This window comes from Hesperophylax consimilis, chromosome 7, assembly GCF_061612785.1.
Source record: "Hesperophylax consimilis isolate HC1 chromosome 7, BYU_Hcon_1.0, whole genome shotgun sequence".
NCBI lineage: Eukaryota > Metazoa > Arthropoda > Insecta > Trichoptera > Limnephilidae > Hesperophylax > Hesperophylax consimilis.
Window position 1 is genome coordinate 6,311,748 of NC_142842.1, and position 22,919 is coordinate 6,334,666.

The window sequence follows — 22,919 nt, forward strand, 5'->3', positions numbered from 1 at the left end:
TGTGCTATTGTGTCTCTATCTGCAAAAACAGACTGAGCCACTGTAACACGTGGCGGGGTGCAGCTAGTAATTAATATAATGGTGACTAACCCTGTATGCCATATCTGTCTCCAGGAGCGCCTGCCTCGAGAAAGCGAGGAATCTGGCTTCCTGCAGGAGGCGGGGGCCAGCTCAGACAGCGGGGAGGGGCGGCCGCACACCCAAAGCCTACACGAGATCTTCTTGCAGCTGTGCAGGTCACTGCCACTGCAGCATCAGAGGTCAGTCATCAACCAAAGATCAATATCGTGCCTTGTCCTTACAGTTCTTTAACACCATATACCATGAAGATTCATTTTGAATTTGTTTTAATTTAATGGCTGACAGAATTTACTCTGATTTACTTGTATATCAATGCTTACTATAGATAAAATTCATGAAACTTCCCTGTGAACATTACTAAACCCACACTGGAAGCTCTCAAATATAAAATCATAAATGAGTGCAATTCGATTATATATTTTTGCACCATGGCAGGTATTAAACCTGCTTTCTTCTCGACCCACTCAATTGCGTACGCAGCATCTAAACACTGCAACTTAAAGGTTCCGGTAAAGTCTTCCGTATTGTCGGTCAAAATTGTGCAAGAGTCATGTATTGGCTATTCTTGTCAACTCGGCTACCGATATTATGACGATATTACCAGGCCAAATTTATTTCCATCTCGCTACCCACCCGCTGCCAAAACTGTCTTAATTTCGAACACAATTAATCGTAATAAATCATTTCATGTTTTTTTTTAAGTTTATACAGTTTAGTGAAGTTATTGCAGGAGATCGTTTATCATTGTGAATTAGTCTTATATATTATAGCAATCTTGACAGGACACGACAATATTGACAGCCAACACGTTGGCAATCGGAAATATTAAGCAATTTATCTTGTTCGTTTACCAGAACCTTTAGGGGAAATTCTTTTTGGTAGAATTATAATAATAATAATATTATTATTATTATTAAAGTATAGCGCCGTTTTTGTGCAAAATCACCTCAAGGGCGCTGTACAAACTTATAATAAATTTCTACAGTGATCTATGTTATTACTAACTATTTATGGAGATAATATACAGTACAATACTTACCTGGTAGGTCACTTGAGATTAACACTTAATTAACATTATCTAATTGTTTATTAGGGAAATTTAGGACATAATTGGAAAATTGAATATAACTGGACTTTCTCTTAGGAATGGTATATTTATTTTAAGGGTATGATAGCTTAAAAAGGTAAATTTTTAGTTTAGACCTGAATTCTGTTGGACTTGTTATGGATCTTAGTTGCGGAGGGAGTTTAATTCCAAGCCTTCGGCCCAGATACTCCGAAAGCGCGATCATCAAACTTAGTATTTGGCTTGCGCTTAGGTTCTATCAGTCTGTCTACAGCTGATGATGTTGCTGATCTAAGAGTTGACTGCCTCAGACCAGTGTTTTCCGGGACACATAGTTCAGAGATGTAGGGTGGGGCCATTTCATTGATGGATTTAAACACCATCCAGCACAGTTTGTACTGGATTCTTTCGGGTCACTTGAGCCAGTGAAAGTTACAAAGGTGTTGAATGAAAATGTGCTTATATTTTGAAACCCCGGTTATGAGCCGTGCTGCTGCATTAAACACTGATTGAAGTTTGTCAATTTGATATTTCGGAAGGCTGGCATAAATGCCGTTGCAGTAATCGAGACGTGAGACTACGTAAGAGTTGATAAGTAGTTTTGTTGCTTCTGTAGGAAGGTTTCTTCGGACAGACTTGAGTTGTCTTAGGTGAAAAAACCGGTGCTTACAGTCCTATTTATCTGACTTTTAAACGAAAAGTCTGAATCTAAATTGATATGCCTATAAATCATAATAATTATTCTCTATATTGCAGGTATCGCTTGATTCGCTACCCGGGCGTATGGAGAGGCGGCGACGTCTTGCAATGGCTTCAGGATCATCACTTTGTAGCTTCCATGTAATATTTATTTATTATTTACAAATGTTTTTTATTTAAATAATTTGAGTGATTCGGTACTTTTACACAAATTAGTTAACGGCTTAATGGATGCACCTGACTTAACAAAGCCAATAACGTTCCCAGTACAAAATCGTAACACGAGACTTCCAGAGTTGTTCTTTGTTTATTTGTCGAAAATAAACTATTTAATTCATTCTTCAGTCCAAATGCTACTTAGGCTTGGGAATAATTTGATTTCTGTTGATATCTTCATTTATAATATGTAACTTAATTTTTATGTTAATATAATATATAACATATATCTTACTTTTTCTTTTAATGTTGATTTTTGCTATTTACTCTAGGCAGGTATAAATATGTTTTTTTTCTTTTCCCTATTCTTTGTATTATGTTGATTCATTTTGTTCCTAATCTTATTTTTTATATTCTATTGTTTGCTATTGTGCTTATGGATAAATTGAATTGCATATCCCATTCAAGTAGCTGGGAATAAAAATATATTTTTTATGTTAATTTTAATGCACTTATGTAATTTATTAAGACTTGTTTTATGTAAAAGCCCTAAGGGCGTATATAAATAAATAAATAATAAAATGTATGAATGATTCCAGTGGAGAGGCTTTGACAGTCTGCCAAGCCCTGCTGAGTGAGGGTCTCATGGAGTGTGTAACGGAGCAGACCTCCTTCACAGACTACACCCTGTATAAGCCCGTTAGCTCACACTTCCAAACCTCATCCGAACCTGGTATGTCAACTACTTTATTGATTTATTAATCAACATGTTTAAATTTTTAATTTGGGAGGTGTGTTTGGGCACCGCCACCCTGGAAACCATTTACACACTGATCTCTAGATTCCTACCCACCCGTCATACCTTTTTCTTTCCCAGAACTTCCTTTCCTTCAAAAGAACCTCTGTACAGCATCCCCAAAGATGACATAGGCCTGAGGGAAGTTATTTTCCTCAGAGCCTCCTATGTGGGGTTAATGTAAAAAAAAAAAATTACTTTAAAATATATTTGTTACCATTATTTGTCCTACTTATGCTAATAAAAGATGTCCAAAAAGGCAAGAATAGCAGTTCATAATCGAGTTCTGATACCAACAACTCGAGGGCTTAATGTCATATAAAATTATCTGTAAAAATCATTCAAAGAATTCTAGAGCTTAAAGTCAAACAACATTATCAAAAAAATAACATACCAATAATTCGAGGACTTGAAGTCAAATAATGTTTAGGCAAAAAGACACACCGATTATTATTATTGGTATGTTTTTTGTAGATAAAGTTGTTTGACTTTAACCCCTCCAATTATTGGTATGTTTTTTTCTAGGTAACATTTTTTGACATTAACGCCTCAAAACGAGTGCATGTAAATAGCAGAGGAAAGATGAAAGTATAGGGTTTTCCAATAAGAGGTGTTATTTTGATATTCAATCGTAAAAGATCAATGGTTTGGTTGCTTATGTGGCACGTAGCGCCGTCTTGTTGAAAGTAAACGTTGTCCAGATCAATACCATCCAATTCCGGCCATAAAAAATCATTTATCATCTCTCGATAGCGCAATCCATTCCAGCCTCATTTTCGAAAAAGTAAGGTCCAATGACTCCGCCGGACCATAAACCGCACCAAACAGTCACACGTTTAGAATAGAGAGGCTTTTCAACAATAACTCTTGGGTTTTCCGAGCCCCAGAAGTGACAATTTTGCTTGTTGACGAAGCCACCGAGGTGGAAATGGGCCTCATCACTCAAGATGATTTGCATTTGATTCACTCAAGTGAATTTTAATAATTTCAATGCATTGTTGAAGTGTGTATCGTTCCATTTTTATTAATGGCGTAGTTTCAACTTGTCAAATGTCAAAAAATGACAGCTTTAAAAGTAACATCTACCGAAATAGTAGGCTATTCAAAATAACACCTCTTATTGGAAAACCCTGTAGAAATAAGATCCCTGAGGTGTTTTTAATTTTTTTTAACTTTTGTATTTTTAATAGTTTTACTAACTACTCGAGTGATAATGTATTTAGAAATTTCCCGGCATTCGGTTTGGGATTTAACCGCGGTCATTCCAAAAATCAAACCTCTAAATGTTAATAGGCAAAACGTATAAACTGCTTACTGTGGTTTGAAGCCAATGAATCCACATTAATTTCACCATTTATCCCATGTTTTTAGGTTTTATAAATAAAATCGTTAGTTATTTAAAAAATGGTTAATTGAAGTCAATAGATATTGTATCATATCACACCTCCTATAAAACAATGTCAATAGACGTTGTGTCATATCACATCTCCTCTAAAACAATGTCAATAGACGTTGTGTCATATCACATCTCCTCTAAAACAATGTCAATAGACGTTGTGTCATATCACATCTCCTCTAAAACAATGTCAATAGACGTTGTGTCATATCACATCTCCTCTAAAACAATGTCAATAGACGTTGTGTCATATCACATCTCCTCTAAAACAATGTCAATAGACGTTGTGTCATATCACATCTCCTCTAAAACAATGTCAATAGACGTTGTGTCATATCACATCTCCTCTAAAACAATGTCAATAGACGTTGTGTCATATCACATCTCCTCTAAAACAATGTCAATAGACGTTGTGTCATATCCAGAGATGTGCAAAATGGGTACCCAAAACCATTTGAAATGCAAAATGGAAATGGGTCAAAACTTTTCCATTTGAAAATGCAAAATGCAAAATGGTTTTTAGAAAAGCATTTCAAATGCAAAATACCTACATATTTTCAAAATGCATTGAAAATGCAAAATAGTTTCTCAGATCAAACAATTAAAATAATTATAGAATTTTTAAACAATTTTGTCATTTAATAATGGACATCAATGTAGATCAAACATATGATGGTAAATCCAAAAACACCACGACTACAGATTATGAAACCACAAAAAATTTGTGCGGGACTAATGTTGCCAACGTAAAAACATAGAAACTGCTATCTAACATTTAATATTACAGCGTCATGGCCCCATGTTCAGTATTTGAATCAGTATTTTTTGTAATGGTATCACTCAATTGCCAGGGCTTCTACCAGGGAGCAACTTGACAAATGTAAATTATCTCTCATAGCGAGGTTGAGGACCGACTGATATTTGGGGCTTATGAAAAAAAGATGAATGGAGATAGTAGGAAGAATGTTGCAAATAAGCATTTAAAATGGAAAATGCATTGAGAAAAGCATTTAAAATGCAAAATGCAAAATGGTTTTTAGAAAAGCATTTAAAATGCAAAATGGAATATACCCATTTTGCATTTTGCATTTCCATTTGAAATGGATTTATTTGAAATAAAGCACATCTCTGGTCATATCACATCTCCTCTAAAAAAATGTCAATATACGTTGTGTCATATTACATCTCCTCTAAAATAATGTCAATAGACGTTGTATCTGTGAATGTGTCAAATATGGTGATGTGTATTTATGTTGGTATAATATTTAGGAGGCAGCCCAGAGATGAGCGGCAGTACCTCATCCTACTGCCTGGACCTTAATCTTGCCGACAGCTCAGCAAGACTGGTGAGAGGACAAAGAAAAGGTACATATCCTTCTTTTCTTCTTTCTTCTCCAATAAATGCAGACTGGAACATATCCTACTTATTGATTATTTGATGCCATGTAAACATGCTGAAATGAATTTAACTCTTGTATTGTTCTGCCGTTAAGTGCTCTGTTGTAACCTCATTATGATGGAGCTGTCATCAGCATACCTTTACTCGCAGAGGTGTTAATTTTGTTAAATTTCAGCTAATTTCTAATATGATTCATCTCTGCACAGACATAATTGAAACCTTGTACATACTAATTAACAACCGAACAAATTAGTACGCAATCTGTAACACCTTCATTTTAGATACTAAATTATCAACCAGCCCTGAACGCTATGGGTCTGCACTTATTTGAATTCGATTTTATAAAATCGTTTTTTAAACTATTTTTGATTTAAGGGTCTGTATTCGAGGTAAGATTCACATTAGTGTCTTCTTCAACACTTAGAAGAATTATGTACCTAAATACATGTATATGTATGTGAAAATGTGTTTTTATATTTATTTTATTTTATCTTTTCAGATGTGAAAGAGATTTCCAACGCTGAATCTGAAGAAAATCTACCACTGCAGACAGAAGGTGAGCGATTTTATGAATTTCTATTAATACAATTCTTCAAAATTTCTTGTTGCAACATTAATATCCGTTATTTTACTTAATCTTTATTTCTAATTTTCTTAATTCTACTCTTAATTTCTTTTTATTTTTAAGAAACATACCGCTTTTATAATATATTCAATATAATATGAAGTTAATTAAAGTTAAGCCATAAAAGTTTAGAGATTAAAAAATTTGTAGGTAAAGGGGACAAGAAGAGGAATATAGGCTAAGGATAGGAGATGCCCCGGATACATTTTATACTCACATATCAATTATTATATGCGTTACTTCTGTTCGATATTTCTGAAGGTTATTGCTAAGAATGTTAAATTCCTGACATTAGAGGAATTGAGGAATTTTTTCTAATGTTGATTCTACGTGTTGGCAAATGAAAGAAATTGGTTTGTCGTGTCTTGACGGCATATGAATTGGTAAGATCAAGAGAGTCGGGGCCATTTATCAGAATTTTAAATAACAAGATTTGATAAAAAATTAAATATTGTGTATGAAGGGAATTGAAGTTGTGAAATTTAATGGATTCGTGTAATTTGAAAAGTGTAAGTTTAGTTTATAATTTAGGTGGTTAAATTTTTTTTCTTGTTGCTCAAAATAGATGTTTCTGATTATGGAACTTCTTAGATGGAGAGCTAAGCTAAGGAGACTGGCAGGAGTTTAGAAGTTTCTCAGAGGTTTCAACTTGTCCTCCAAGAATTATACCACCGGTGAATAATAATATAGCTTCCTATTCATTCCATCCAGCATGTACACCCCATAAGATAAGCGACCTGACAAGTAAAATAATGCGACTGATTGATGCGTAGGGTCCACCGGAACAAAATCATTAGTAGCTACCTACATATTGTCACGTCTGATGAGCATGGACCCTTGTCAATCACCAGGGCTATGATGGGGCTAAGGCAAGGAGGCATAATGTGTAAAAGCATTGAAGAACCTTGATCATGTTGTCACGTCTGAAGGTGTTTTGAGAGTCCGCCAGCGGTGACCAGGACGACAGGCCCCCGCGAAATCCGTATCAGTTTGCGCCGGGTAGAGATTCGTGGGAAGGAGTGCGCGAGGCCATCCTCAATTAATCAGCATCCATTGAACGTTTAACGGAACAATGATGATTCATCTTTGCGTCACCTCGACAGCATGCTTGGTAATCCAGTGTAGTCTCCAAGGAGTTACACTTCAAAAACACTCATAAATAAAACCATTTTTTAATCCAAATAACTGATTGTATATTTTAATCTCTTCGAACAATACCACTCGAACAAAGAACCGGCTGATCTCGCGCAGGAGTCAAAACGTCTGTTTTATGTTTGGTTAATTTACACGGAAAGTCTCCGAAGGATCGGTTCATGGTATCCGCGTGCTCTTTTCCATTTTTTTTTTCAATATTAATTTGTCCCGCAAAACGCAACGCACTCCGCGGCTCGTCCTCTCCCGTATTGTTCCCCGATCTTCCTACCCGCGTTATGTTGTCTGCTCGTCCAACCAATCGCAGGGCAGCCACCCGAAAAAACTCTCAACAAAACAATAATCGGGCACTACCCTGGCAATCCAAACTTGCACAATTCTTTAACGTTACAATATATGTCAAATTTCAACCGTACTAGCTCGGCCATCTGACTCATCTTTTCCTTAAGTCACGTGCATTTCTCTACCTCTAAAGCGGAAGTCTGTAGACCTCTATTCCAGAGAACCCCAAACAGCTTCATCAATCCGGGCCATTGAGTTTGACATTCACAATTGATAACCAACTTATTCCTTTAACACAGTTTATGTTTACTTACACAAGTCTCTCCTCTCTCCAGCAGATTCCGAGGCCGACTGCCGTCCGTGTTGCCCCCTGGTGGAGGGGGCGGGGGCGGAGCACCTGCGCCTAGTGCTACTGCAGGGGCTGGCCCGCGCAGGACTCAGCCTGTCCTGGGCCTCCGTACTACTGCCTCTTTGTCTGCAGACGGCTAACATGATCGCTCTGGGTAATTCTACCATTATTATCTGCAATTAAAAATCTACTATATTGCAAAAAATGTTTGGACTTGTGTTACAAAATGATTTGAATATAAAGCTTGGTGTTTTCTCTTTCTAACACCATTTATATGTATTTTTTTGACAAAGTTTGATTTTTATAACACATGCCATGAATACAATTTTAAAAAATGTTAATTTTGGGGGTAAAAAAACTCATTCTTTTGAACACTTTCTTCTCTCAAAACTCACTCTCTTAGAGGTTAACATTATCTTGTTGTTTCGTAACATGCAAACATATTTATTTTATCTGTGAAAGAGTGCATTGCCATTGTGGAAACGTCATCGACCTATTACTATTTTATGTCTATTTACTACATTTATTTAGAGGAAAACATTATATTATTTTATTTTCAATGTGAAGGACACTTATTTAGTGTAATATCTCTGATATTGGTATATGAGCTCACCCATAGATGGCACTAGATTAGTCTATTAGGTTGCCCATAGATGTCAGCTGTCGAGTATTGTAGAAACCGAGATTAAAAAGGAACCTCATTGTCAATCTATCACATCAAAAGTCAATCAGTCTTACTCACTTCTTACTTTGTTCCAATCCTCAAAAACAAGGTCATTTTTGCATTTTGCGTTTAGTTGCTAACTTGACGTTTCTTCAGATGACATTTGCGATGTCATTGACCCGGTGTGCTTTGATTTACTTCGAAATTTGGCTGTTCCGTATTTACTTTGGTAAATCGATGTTTCGATTTAAAATATTCCTCTGATAGTGCTGCCAATGGGTATTACTGCTTTCTTACATTTTCATTGTGCGTCTGATCGATATTTGTCAAATCAAACATATTTTTAACAAAGTCCGCGATCTCCATCTTAATACCTTAGTTACTAAATTTTCTGGTAAAACAATGCAGTTTACAAAAACTTAATTTTTCAAAAAGACAGTGAGTAATTACGTAATTAAGGCAGCAATCAAACGGCTCGCAAAACGTTATTTTATCGTCAGCACATGAGAGAAGTTTGTACTTGGCCGGAGAACGACATTACAGTAATTAATAAATATTATTTTTGTGTGTCCAGATGTTGGTGGCAGTGAGTGGGACATCAGACGCAGCGTGCGTGTGAAGCGGGTTGCAGGCGGCACGGTGGCCGAGTGCGGCACGGTGCCCGGCGTGGCCTTCTCCAAGAACGTGGTGCACCGCGGCATGCCCACGCGCATCAACTGCCCCCGAGTTCTACTGCTCAATTGCTCCATCGGATACCAGCGCGTTGAGGGGAAGTTGGTTTCACTGGAACCCGTGATCATGCAGGTAAAATAATTTTTTAATGTTATTTTGTACAATAAAGACATTTTTGAATTTAATTTTTAAATGTTTGTCTCTCAGGAAGGAGAATATCTGCGTCAGTGCTGCGCCCGCATCCTCAGTCTGGAGCCGGACCTGCTGCTGGTGGCGGGCGGCGTGGCACGCCTGGCCCAGGAACAGCTGGTGGCGGCCGGCGTGGCGTTGGCACTCGGCGTGCGCGCGCCCGTTCTGCAGCGCATCGCCCGCGCCTGCCGCGCCGATGTGCTCAACAGCGTGGACGCGCACGTGGTTAGGACACCACCAAGACTCGGCACGTGCAAGGCGTTCTATCTGCTCAATTGTAAGTACAAATCTTTCACTCTGCCAATGATTAAGTGCTTCTCCGTTTGGCGAGTGCATCACTCCTGTCCTCCATCTTACGCATCAAAAGAATGCAGTCATCAGCCCAGCAGGCCTGTTGCTAGTCGCCTAAATGCCCACATGCAAAACTGACTATCCCTATCCGGTTTTTACTTACCATTTTTACGATTTTTCACATTTTTTACATTCACTGATTAATGAGAATTAGTTTGAACATGACTATATTATTGTATTTACGGGCCTGCAGCCCATCTCATCTGTTGAGGACCTCTGTTTCTCTGGAGACACTATTCAATGAAATTTGATTTCCAACTGTCACCTGTTGTTGGTATTCTTTTTCTTACTTGACTTGACCCATTTGTCTTTCTCTCTCGCAAAGTATTGTGCAATCATGTCCCTTTAGGTACATAGCGGTCATCTTTGGATGATGAGTTGCTATTTACACTTCAAATGTTGATACTTAAGGTTTTTTTTTGGGAAAAGCTAAATTTGCCACATCCGAATCATTCTCCTGTACCTATTTTTAGTACTTGACCAATGTCTAATATATTATAAGATTCTAAGCATCAGGGTTTTATAAAAATTTTAAACTTAATTAATACTTGCTTTCAGATGACAGCAAAACGCTTATGGTGCTCGAGGGCTATCCCAAAGACCTGAAGTGCTGCAGCATCATCCTGCGGGGGGCCCCCCTGGAGGAGCTGGGCCGGGTCAAGCGGGTCACCAGCCTGGTGCTGCTAGCCGCCTACAACTGGCGCCTGGAGAGCTGCCTGCTGGGGGACATGGGGGGCACATTGCCCCTTTCTTCTTCGGCCCTCTGCTTCCCCGATACCAGTGAACCTGGTTCCCCGCAGGACGGCAATCATAATGATGATTTGGAGAAGGAAGAAGTTAAAGAGCAGAAACTGTAAGTGTGTGCTTTACTGTTCTTCTTCTTTAGTCGTTTCTTCATCTCTGAGGATCAAGACTCCGTTTTCCTGGATGAACAAGGCTCATCCACTCCTTACGGTCCTTCACTGCATGGACATTCCGGACATAGGTGATATTTGATCACTCCAACGCATCGATGATTTCATCTACTTTTAGCCTTCCACTTTGCCAGCTTTTCTGTTACAAATCCTGTCTTATTATGATGTATAGCAGTATGAAGAATGAAGAGGATGAGGAATCACCGAATTAGGCGAGGTACTATTATTTAAGAAAAGGCTTAGATGCCTGAAACACTAAGATAAATATGGAATACTGTATGAGTTGACCTACTGCTAGTAGGTTGTCCTTATAATTATGTGTTGCTATGTAATCATACTTTCTCTAATGGCGCTGAAAATCATCAGGAAACAATTGAAATAATAGTATTTTTATAATACTATATAATTTATGTGTATTTATGAATAAAATTCCTTGGCTTTTTCTAGTGTTTACCATATAATGCAAGTACTTTCTCATCACCACATTTTGGCACTTTTTATGCAATTTAGTTATAGGTAGCACACAACCTTATGTGACGCTTGACAGTTTAGTACTAAAATTAAAATTCGAAACTACAACAATTGGCATTTCTTCTGCTTGCCTTTTGCTCAACAACGCGTCTATATATATTGTTACGTCGCTGCTGCTTACGTTATATGTGTATATATTTCGACTGGTATTTTAATAGGACTATAGCCCGCACGGACCCCTTGAGCGGCGATCGCCCCACCACAGCTCCTGCCTGCGGGGTGGCGGTGGACGACTTCAGCGACCCGCTGCGCCGACTGTCGGGAGACGATGAGGTGTTCCTGCCGCACTCACCGCATTCACCCTCGCCCGGACAGGAGCTGGACACCCTCAGAGAGCGGTGAGTAGAAGGATGTTGCTTGTCTTTTGTGGTATTAAGTCGTGTTGAACGCTTCCTCCACCTTCTTAAGCCTACGTAGTTACGCAGAAAGCGTCCAACCCACAATTTGCCAAAATCGAGTTTTACACATCTTCCTACTGATAAATATGAGATGTTCATCTGTTGAAATCATCCAGGCTCCAAATGCAATAGATTTTTGGCATTTCAATTTTATACTAACCCACATTTCAGTTATCTGACTAAAATTCACTTAAAAAACGTCCACATACACTTATATGTAAATACACAAGTGTCCGAAGGTAAAGTGCACAAATTTTTGGAGGTGATTCTACATGATGGTAGAAGTAAAAAGGATAAATAACTTTTTAGAAGTTTTTTTTTTTTTTCTGTAAAAAAATATTTTTAGTAATATTTTACAGTAAAAATAAATGTCACCGACGGGAATTGAACCCGCACCTTCTGATGTCCGGTCAGGTGCTCTGGACCACTGAGCCACGTCGGCTTATTTCCAACACGCCAAATAATTCAATATGTACTAGTACTTCAATCAACAATTACTGCTTATTATATTTTTTTCCACCTGTAAACAACTTATTTTTGTAGGAAAGGCTTTGTTAGTGCTAAATTTCCCACTAGATGGCGTCGAGACATATTATATCTACATATGTTGGTGAAATATTTTGACTTGGATAACGATAACAAATTATAATAATTTGTTATCCTTTGTGCTATGCATAACCTTGTCTTATAAACATTAGTTTATCATTATAAAAAAATTAATACTAAATCTCTTTGACATTTCAAGATTTTGTAGAAAACATCCAAACATTAAAATGTAGGATAACATAGGATATATATATAACATATATATTATATATATATATATATAACATAACATTTTTTTTTAATATAAATACATTGATAGAAAATAAATTACCTATTTACTCAAATTCTCATTATGAAGAAAACACTGATATTCACGTCAGAAATGCCTTTATAAATTCTTTGCCGTCGCCAAAAATTTTCCCGTTATGAAAAAGTCAACATCCTGTATTTATTTACAGGAAAGTCTCGTATGGCTTATTTTACTTGAAATAACGCTTATGTAGCTGAAAAAAAAAAACAATTTTCACCAAACTTGAATTTTAACTTCGAAATTTGATGAATAATTCTAATTCTGTGAAAAACCCATCCTAGAGGTTAAACTAACTGTTAACACTGTCTAAAACATTCCCAGCTGGAGCGCGGATGAGTGCGTGCTGTCCCTGTCGCCCGGCGTGCGTGTGGTGGCCCACTACCTTGAAAGCGAGACGGGGCGGCGTTGCCCGCTGAGGGCCTACTACCGCGCCCCCCTCTTCCCTCCCCCACCAGCACCACACACCCCACCTTACCCACGCAAGACCAGTGCGATAAAACCTGACCTGCTACATCTGAAGGTACATATTTGACTTTTGGTCAATATTTTTTCCCCTCAATATTTTGTTATTTACTACATAAAACCTTAACAAATACATTTTTAAATCTCGTAATTGCAAGCGGTATTAAATTATGTGTTTTATGAAACAGTAATAATAATAAACAGAATCTTTTAAGGTTTTCAAGGTATCGTCTTTTAACATTTGGGATTAAAATATAATATGTTCTATTTTGTTACCGATTTTCGTGTAGTTAATTGCATCTTGCTCTCTTTTAAATTTTCTCTTCATGGTTCATGGTTATTCTGTTCTAATGTATATAGATTTTTATTTACATGTTATTCCTTTTTGTATTTCCTTGTTTTTGATTTGTGTCCACTGAAGTGAGTGGTGTCATGTACATATATACATTTACCATATTATTTAATTAATATCATTCCTCAAAATATTAATATGAAAACATATGAAACTGCTTACTGCGGTTTAAAGCCAATGAATTCACCTAGATTTCGCCGCCTATCCCATATTTTTAGATTCTATAAATATGGCACATTATGACGAGCGATCTTTCAAAACATTTTTGCAAAATGGCAAAAAATGCCAAAAAATCACTCCAATGGTTAAGATACAATTTCTGTACGTTTAGAAGGCGCATCCATTTATCAGTGAGGCCCTTGTGCAGAGCGTCGAGGAATCCCCCGTAAGAGCCCTTCTAGCTAACTTCAGGGCCAATGGCAGTCGACTTCAGCTAGGTGACTCAGTCATTCTTACTTTATAAATTTACTGACATTTTACGTAAAACTATTTCTATGTACATAATCTTCTATAGACGTTTTACAACTACATCATTGTTTCTTTTGTATTTTGACTAAAAGATCTTTCAACTACTTGAGCAATGGAGATTTCCGAATGTTCGATTTTATGAATATACCTTAAAATATTAATACGGAAACATATGAACTGCTTACTTCTTTTAAAGTCAATGAATCTACCCAGATTAGATTTCACCTTGATTAGATTTCACCGTTTATCCCATATTTTTAGGTTTTATAAATAAATAATTTTAAAACCGTTAAATTTATAATTCATAAAAATCATCTCCCAAAATTTGGGCCATAGCTTGAGTGGTTAAGATGTCTTTCTTTTTACCATTTGCAGATTCCTTCAAATTGAAGACGCCATCCTCAAGCAAGGCGGTGGTGGAGACTGTCAAGGAAGCAGAGAAGCCTCCAGTAGATCCCCTGGATCCGGAACAGCATCAGAGAATGTTTCTCCTGTATTACAGTTATTGCTCCCGGTCTACTAATGCCCCAGACTTTTGTGTAAACCCTTGGTTAGTTAACATTTTCTTACAATCATTATTATTAGTTACATCATGGGACATGTGTAGCTTCTATCTAAACCGGAAGGGTATTGAAAAAAATACGGCTTTAGCAATTCTGACCTTCTAGAAATTTTATTATAATTTGAGATTTTCACAACCAAAATACTATTGTGTTTTAATTTTGGGATATTATTGTGGACATGCCCTGTAAGGCTGTCTGAAACTTTGGATAAAGAAGGAGGTAGCGCAATACTACATAATAACGCAAAAATGAATCACGATTCTGAAAATGTTTTTTATAAATCTCTTCGTTATTCCTGTCACTCTTACATTGTGTTTACTGAGGTTGAACTATTTAGGTGTTGTGAATTGGACCTACAATCGGCGTTGGGGACCTTTAGAATGCCAAAAAATCAAAATGGCACTAATTGGCCATTTGATGATAACATCACATTTGAATTTCTGCTATAACCTAAGTAATTCGCTATTTACGAGTAACTGAATTTCTTTTCTAGGATTGTGCGAATGGACATGTACGGCAACAATGACATATCACTGGGTCTATTTCTGGAGCGCCACTGCTTCAGCCCCGGCACTGCTTGCACCTCTATCAACTGCCAAATACCCCTCATGCAACATGTCAGGAAGTAAGTCCTACAATCTTAAACATTCTTATTTTTCTATTATTTATTTCACTCAATTAAATTCACATTGCTATTGATATGTTCCCCCTTTACCAGAAAGGTGAATTTTCTTCGTGAAGTCCCTTTATTTATTTAATTTTACTTTGTTATTTAAAAGTGGTCCAAATGGAGTGCCTTGTGACATTCCACTGTTTCCTCGATGTTATGTGCTTTTGTGGTATTTTATAGATTTGTCCATGGAGATGGTTGCATCACAGTGACCTGTGGCACGGTAGAAAGCAGTGCCACACGAGGTACGCAACGACTAACAGAGGACGAAGAAGGGAAACAGGTAAACTTAACCTATCAAACAATTACTACAGCAATTATGTACATGGTTACTTTCACTTGAAATGTTCCCAAGCAAAGTATAATATTAACCATGAGAATAGATATCCTTGCTCTGGAGAAGAAACCTTTTCAAGAACAATGAACAACTAAAAGTATAGGAATACTGAAGGAACAAGCACCATTGGCACCAGTGAACAGCCAGGAGATTCATACATATATGTGGTTTATATCTAAAGCTTGGGAATGGATTGTTTTTATGACTTGTTCAGTAAATCATTCAACAGCTTGACTGATTTACTGGCTTTTTTGTTCCCTTCATTGTACAACATGGTCCTCTTCTTCAAGGGCAAGTTTTATTATTTTTTTCAGCAACCCCAAATATGACATAGAAACCTCAGAGTCTCCATTTTCGAGTCATTATCATAACAAAAAACTATCATCTCTCCAAGCATGAAACTATTGATGTACTTGTTGATAATACTAATTTGTTCATACATCTATTTTTACTTGCTTATTATATAAGGCTTTTATGCTGCTATTTAAACTTTTCTGCAATGTAACCAATTTATGTAATTATGTACCGTTCAAATTGTATCTTATGAGTGTATAAATGTTGTCTCTATGTCCCTGCTGACAAACTACATAAGTAGTTTAGCGGGTTTAAATGTGAATAAATAAAAAAATAAAAATGTAGGCGAAGGTGTTTTTGTATTGTCTGAAACTAAATTAATCAATAAATGTGGCAAACTTATCAAAGAGAAACATTTTGATATAAATTCCCTTTTTTTGACCCAATATAGCCGGTGATGTGGTGGTGCCGCTGCATGTGGTGTCGTTCGAGTGGTGCTGGCGGCGGAGGCTCCTGCATGCGGGCCCCTTCGCTGGCTCTCTCGCTGGCCAAGTACCTGGAGCTGCGACTGCATGCGCCCCGCTACACGCGTACGCGCTCCTGCTCGCACTCACTCATGCAGCAGCATGCGCACTACTTTGCGCGGCACAACACCACAGCATGCTTTAGGTAAGTTTTTAGTTGATATTATGTTGGTACACACTGTTGTGACTCCTGGTGTCTAAATACTCTTCAACTTATATTTTAACTTGGGTAGCCAGAAGGCCAGTGGCTTTAATTAGCAGGGGGTAGTAATAATTCTGAGCTCCTGACCTTTGCTAGTAATGGTATTTATATATCTCGGAAGCTCTGTGTTATCGACAATTCTACTTTACTGCCATAAGTGCCATCTGTGAAGCGCAACTCAAACTATAATATCTAAGATACCACACATACGTAAATCAAACACAAATAGAATTACTGTATTTCGCGCCTGATTATTAATGATTTGATATTTTTAAGGAATGGGTAAAATGACTTAAAATGCTTACTGTTTTCAGATTATTGTTTATTGTGCGTTTTAACCCTGTTTTTTTTTTTTTTTTTAATTCCACAACATTGAATGAACAATATAGCGCCCTGTCTTGAAGTTTCATGACGCAAAATCTCATTGTTTGTTGAAATTGTTGCTTCAGACAATGAAATTTCTGCTTTAACTTCTTAAACACCATTGTATCCGCATGGATACTTTTAAAAATCATTTCTCTGGACATAACTAGCTACTCTGAGCAAACTACATAATGTAGATTATATACTACTGTTATTAATATATATACATATTATCTGGTAAGACGGTGCAATTTACAAAAACATAATTTTGCAAAAAACAAGTAAGTTATGACAAAATCAGATGGCGCTAAAATTCAGATGTTCATGTCGACACTGAGATGATAGATGGTTGAGTGATAACATTATCAGCCCAATGAATAAAATCTGTTTCAAACTGCTTTTTGTGCAGGTTCAGCAAGATCCAATCTTGGGATATTTGCCTTCCTCCGCCCAGTATCGCCACCCACCACAACACCAGAGTTACACGAGAGGGGCTTATAAACCAAGTTAATGATCTCGTACTCAAAGGTAACAATACAAACATTCACCTAATTCTGATTCTGTTTTCCTGGTACACAGACACCAAAAAAGACTTTGGTAGAAATAATTTATTACTCCATTTCGTAATTAACAATTATTATTATTAACTAATGAGCAGGCAATAAGTCAATCCTTTCATCTCTCAAATCGAGAATCTAATCAAGCTGTTTTGAATTTGTAGCATTGATGACTTGCAAAGTTTTTCCATTCTTCCACTTCTCTATTTGTAAGGAAGTGTTTCCTAGGATTGGATGCAAAAGGTGTCCACGGAGATTTACATTTGTGTTAGTGGTGAAGATTTCTTGAATGCCAGGGAAACTATAATGTCCCGATAAAATGTTGATATTCTGAATCAAGTCACCCCTTTCTCTTCTTTCTTTTAATGTTGGTAATTTTAGTTCATTTAGTCTATTTTTATATTGCTGGTCTTTCAAAGCTCTTGGTGATTATTGAAACAGTGTTAGTTTTACAATCAAACGCATTAGAAAAACGTGTGCGCCTTCAATGTTAAAAATATCCTTTGATATCAGGTTAACTAAAATTCAAACAGTAAGTTATTTGTATCTTGTTCTTTATATAAGTGTATTTTATCTAGGTCACGAGGTCTTCAGTAGCGTGGGTGAAGGGGAGGCTGAGAAAGAACAAACCGCTTTCAAGCAGCATGTGGAGCAGATCCAACTTAATCTAACATCTGCTTCTCTGCAAGGTCAAACCAACGGAGCAGGTATGTACTCTGGTGTTTGTTCACAAGCATCAATTTTACTGTCACAAATATTGGTGTTCCACAAGGTTCAGTTATGGGACTCCTTTTATTTATGTGATGTAGAGCAGATTTAACTGAACCTAACCTCTGATTCTCTGCAAGAACAAGCAAATGCAGCAGCAAGAATTTATGATATTCTTAATTTAAAATCATCAATTTTATTATACTGGTGTTCCACAAGGTTCGGTTATCGGACTACTTATATTTTATTTGTTTGTTTTGCTGAAACAGGGGTGGTGCGATGGATGTGGAGTATTTCGGACGCCCTCGTCATCGGTGAGAAGATTCTGCAAGATGCCCTGGAGAAATGGACCACGCAAACGCCCTCTAAAGCCAATTTCAAACTTACTCAAGATATTGGTATGCATGTTTTTCTTAATATACAATGTGATTTATTATGAGAATATTTGAGTGATCCATCTCTCTCCGATCCTAAATAATTACTTATTTCAATAGAAAGAGACTTAGCATGTCTTCTTTTCTTCCTTTTTAATACATAGTTTGTTTATTTCAGTTGACGGGAAAATAGAATCTGATGACAGCTCCCAGCCGGACTTTAATGTGGTGGATTGTGTGGCAGGTATGTCCTAACTTTAACAACATATATCACACTATATATGTACAATGTTTCGATTACTAACATTCCTCTTCCTGATAGATTTAACACTATATCATGTGTTTCCATTTTCACAGACTCCAAAGGAATGTCAGGAAACTCCACTGATACAGAACACCCAGGTAACAAACCTCTTATCAAATAATATAGTAACATGCTACATATTAGTGCATTATCCTTATCCTTCCTTCACCCCTGCTCCTGTTTCTGGCATAATCTAGCCATTAACCCTTAGAGTGCCAGCTAAAATGCCGAGCGGCTCGCCATGCGCCAGCTGACACTATTTTAGTCTATTAGTAGTACCGTTTATATATTTTTAAAACACTGTCCTTTGTGATTTCCCCAGCATTTATATTCAGAGAAATGTTTTTTTCTTTCTAATGTTATAAAAAATATTATATAACGAAGAAATTTGAAAATATTCTTGAGTTTTATAATATTTTCCTGCTAAATAAGCATTCTTCACCATAAAAGTAAGTCTTATTGCATCCTGTTAAAAAATACAGTATGTACTTAGAAAATAACATGGAATTAGCGATGCCCCTTTTCACAGATAAAAAATCAATGTTTGCAAGTGACAAAAGCTAGAAGAAAGTTACACGATTTCCTTGCAAAGTGAATAACATTTATTTTAGTATGCTAAGAGCATATTTTATGGTTCAAAATTCCATAAAATCAAGCCCTAGCAAATCTTCTACGGATTTGCTGGCATTCCAAGGGTTACAACAATGCAACATATGTATTGTCACATACGAAGGGCTAAATCACTATGCCACTGAGCAAGTGGCATAGTGCTACCATAATGTTGTGATTTTTTAAATTTAAATATTCTTAATTCAAAAAGATGTCAAGTGTGAAATATTGTAATCTTACAAAATGGGAAATTAAATTCACAAACAAAAATTACTTAACGTAAAATGGGGTGACTTATATCAGTTTTCAACATTGAAACTTAATAACTTTTTTATAAATCATTGTGTCCGAAAATTTTATGTAATGTTTATTGCACATGTTTAAACTATCAAAAAATATGTTAAAAATATATAAATGTGTTTAGGGGGTAAAAATATATAAATGTGTTCAGGGAGATAAGAATATATAAATGTGTTTAGGGAGATAAAAAAAATAAATTATTATCGAAGTTACATTTTGGAGTGGGGTAACTTTGATACACCTTTTTTTATAGGCTTATTACAATGATACGCCAATCCCAAAATTTTTTCTCTTACAGAAAATATCTAACAAAACAGCTTCACAATTCAACCATTGATATGATTGGATATAATAAGATAAGCCTCAATTAGGCAAATGTTTTGATCAAGAAACACGCCCACAAGTAATTTCTTGTGTTATTCTTTATTCTGTGCCAGAAACCAACTAATTTGACACTTGTTTTCGAAGCGTCATTGTATCGTTGCCTGAAAAAAAATTATTAAAGAGAGACAATTAATTTCTAGAGTTGTAGCGAGAATTACGTGGATATATACGCAATATATTACAGTAACTTATTATTAAATTAAACAGTTTATTTTTTTCAATTTTGTAGGAACAGGAACAGCTGTAAATGCTGCTTATTAGCATAATATAATCTAATTCTGTTTAAAATTTAAATGTTTTCAGGGGAAGAAGAAGAAGATAAATCAGATAAGCGAAGACTGCGCGCTATGCTGTCCCAACTCCTCAACAGTTCGCAGCCTGCTCACCAGGTAAAAACAAGGTTCACCTTATCGAGGCCTGAATATTTTATATGGAAAAGGTAGTGCAAATTTGAGCTCACCATTCAAGTGTTTTTAAAAAGAATATTCTTGGGTTACAAATAATCTGATAATATTTGAAAATCTCCTAAACCCACACTAAGCGGAAGTGCTTCTTCTGTCGTGATGGAGAACTTAGCCAGCCGAAGAATTGAACTCAAAATGGCTGGGTGGGAACCTGACACGTTGCCAACTCAGCCACTGACTGGTTTCTAACAGGTCACATAAATGGATTTCTGATTATAGTTAAGATTTCTGAACATATCGATAAGTTTTTGTTGTTATTATTTAATTATAGAATGGAGTGGTGCTATGTGGAGGAGTGGTCCCGCTGATAGTGCGCGGCAGTGAAGTCAGTTCGCTGGCAGCCGCGGCGCTCGCTTCTCATCACTACCAGATCGCCCTTCACACTGCCCCCAGCTGGTCAGTATTTCAAATCGTTTTTATATTAACTTCATATTGGAGGCCCTGAGGAAAACCTCCAACATCTTTGGGAAGGATGTACAGGAGTTAAGGTAGGAGTGATCCCGGGCTCTTGGAGAAATCCATGCTAAAGTAGGGAGAAGGAGTGGGATTCTCATGTGGCAAACGTCAACCATGTACACACCACAACAGCCCTCAAAGAAAACTGGTCACCATCCTATTGCATGAGTACAGGAAAATTGACACTATATCTGATAACTCCTGTAGTGTACTTGCCTTAACTCAGTAAAGAATATACGCGATCAAGTACTGGTATTTATTAGGAAGCTGTTTGTAACAAAAGAGACACTCTACTAGCATGCATCGTCTTTTATAGAATCTCGCAAGCATACTATCTCGCTTGCACTTATACACCTTAACACAAACAGCACAGCTCCATTTTAACATTTTCTGTTACATGTGTAGAAGTCAGACTATAGTAATGGCTACATACTATGCTGAAGAATTATGCTGACGCCAGTAGCCGGCTAGGTCCCTCAATGACAACATGTCGATTACAGAGTGTGTTTATTGACAGAATAATGTTAACAGCATAACTACAATAAATAAAATTATGCTTTATATAGTTAAATCCCCCATCCCACTATTACTGCTTGTCCTCAGTTGAACTCCAATATTGTATCATAGAATCTAATCCAAACTCCATCGCCCTCCGTTGAGCTCAAACGCTTAGTCAGCGATCTTGGGAAAACCCTCCATCCAGGTGAGACATCCAATGGTCGTCACCAAGTGAATTCTATAAATCAGCATATTGGTAGATATTGGCTTCTTGAGTTAGATGAATTCAGTACAGCTCCTTATAAATGTAGCAATAGTTCATGTTAATTGATCTGATACTCATTCATTAGCCTCCTCACGTGCATCGTTTATGAGAAAGAGGGGCGTTTGCCATAGAGTTATTAGCAGTACACCCTTGTGTATTTGTTCATTGGACCATTCACCACCTTACTGTTACTCCATTGTACAATGCAATGAAATAGTGACCTGACCTAACTCCCGCTTTGTTTTACCTTCTAGCCCCCCTCAAGAGCAAGAGGAAAAGGAAAAGGACTCCAAGGAAGATGGGAAGTCCAAGAATGCCAAGAACTCGGAGCACATTGATGTTCAGTTGCAGGTGACCTTCTCCTCATTGTATATAAGTCATAAATACTTCATTCTTTGACCTTTACAACCCTTACTTCCAAACTTTTTTTTTATATGTCGTCGCGAAAAATCATATTCATCATTGTACTTGATTATAAGAGTTTTGTTCTATTCAAGTTGTGTTATTATTACAGTTTTGTAAAACAACTGGCCAATAATGATATAATAACGGAATTTGAATAAAACCTTCACAGAACTTGAAAATGAACGTTGAAATTTGATGAATTGTTCAAATTCTCTGAAACAACCCATCCTAATGATGGATCAAATTGCAACATTCATTTTCAAGTTCTGTGAAGGTTTTATAAGTTCTGTTATTAATCATTATCATTATAGGCTAGCTGCTTGACAAAACTGAAATACATAATGACAGAACTTGAAAAAATCTTTCACAGACCTTAAAAATTAACTTTGAAATTTAAAGAATTGTTCAAATTCTCCGAAACAACCCGTCCTTAGTGTTTCTTTTATATTCAATAATATTATTATTCAATTTACAAAAAAACTGTTTATTTTTAAAAAGTTCGGTTGTGTAATTATTATTATTATGCCTAACAGCTGTTTCGCCTTCTGAAGGCATTATCAAACTGTCGTGAAGCCACTTATACATAAATGTATTTATATTATGATTTCGAAAAACCGAATTTCCGAAAAAGTCACTTTTTTTTTTAATTTCGTATTTATTGCTGGTTCCCAACCTTTAATTATATTGCCATTATTTATATGAATAATCACGGGGCCAGATTACTTGGTTTTAACGATAATCACAATACAAACAGGTGCCACAACCACACTGGTAGTTGGATCCC

The 22,919-nt window shown here is 36.7% G+C and overlaps 1 protein-coding gene across 1 annotated transcript in view; it reads left to right on the plus strand.

Annotated features, from left to right (window-relative positions):
• fab1 (1-phosphatidylinositol 3-phosphate 5-kinase fab1) overlaps positions 1 to 22,919 on the plus strand; it is a 40,557-nt gene that overhangs the window by 6,753 nt on the left and 10,885 nt on the right. The window contains exons 3-26 of the mRNA XM_089633665.1: positions 115 to 260; positions 1,904 to 1,987; positions 2,602 to 2,735; positions 5,464 to 5,559; positions 6,093 to 6,149; positions 7,988 to 8,155; positions 9,240 to 9,469; positions 9,545 to 9,803; positions 10,436 to 10,730; positions 11,481 to 11,660; positions 12,898 to 13,096; positions 13,722 to 13,827; positions 14,234 to 14,408; positions 14,915 to 15,046; positions 15,272 to 15,374; positions 16,174 to 16,391; positions 17,221 to 17,339; positions 17,947 to 18,075; positions 18,346 to 18,474; positions 18,629 to 18,694; positions 18,808 to 18,852; positions 20,351 to 20,436; positions 20,783 to 20,907; positions 21,985 to 22,081. Coding sequence (XP_089489791.1) covers positions 115 to 260; positions 1,904 to 1,987; positions 2,602 to 2,735; positions 5,464 to 5,559; positions 6,093 to 6,149; positions 7,988 to 8,155; positions 9,240 to 9,469; positions 9,545 to 9,803; positions 10,436 to 10,730; positions 11,481 to 11,660; positions 12,898 to 13,096; positions 13,722 to 13,827; positions 14,234 to 14,408; positions 14,915 to 15,046; positions 15,272 to 15,374; positions 16,174 to 16,391; positions 17,221 to 17,339; positions 17,947 to 18,075; positions 18,346 to 18,474; positions 18,629 to 18,694; positions 18,808 to 18,852; positions 20,351 to 20,436; positions 20,783 to 20,907; positions 21,985 to 22,081 — 3,378 coding nt within the window. The remainder of the gene's footprint in view (positions 1 to 114; positions 261 to 1,903; positions 1,988 to 2,601; positions 2,736 to 5,463; positions 5,560 to 6,092; positions 6,150 to 7,987; positions 8,156 to 9,239; positions 9,470 to 9,544; positions 9,804 to 10,435; positions 10,731 to 11,480; positions 11,661 to 12,897; positions 13,097 to 13,721; positions 13,828 to 14,233; positions 14,409 to 14,914; positions 15,047 to 15,271; positions 15,375 to 16,173; positions 16,392 to 17,220; positions 17,340 to 17,946; positions 18,076 to 18,345; positions 18,475 to 18,628; positions 18,695 to 18,807; positions 18,853 to 20,350; positions 20,437 to 20,782; positions 20,908 to 21,984; positions 22,082 to 22,919) is intronic.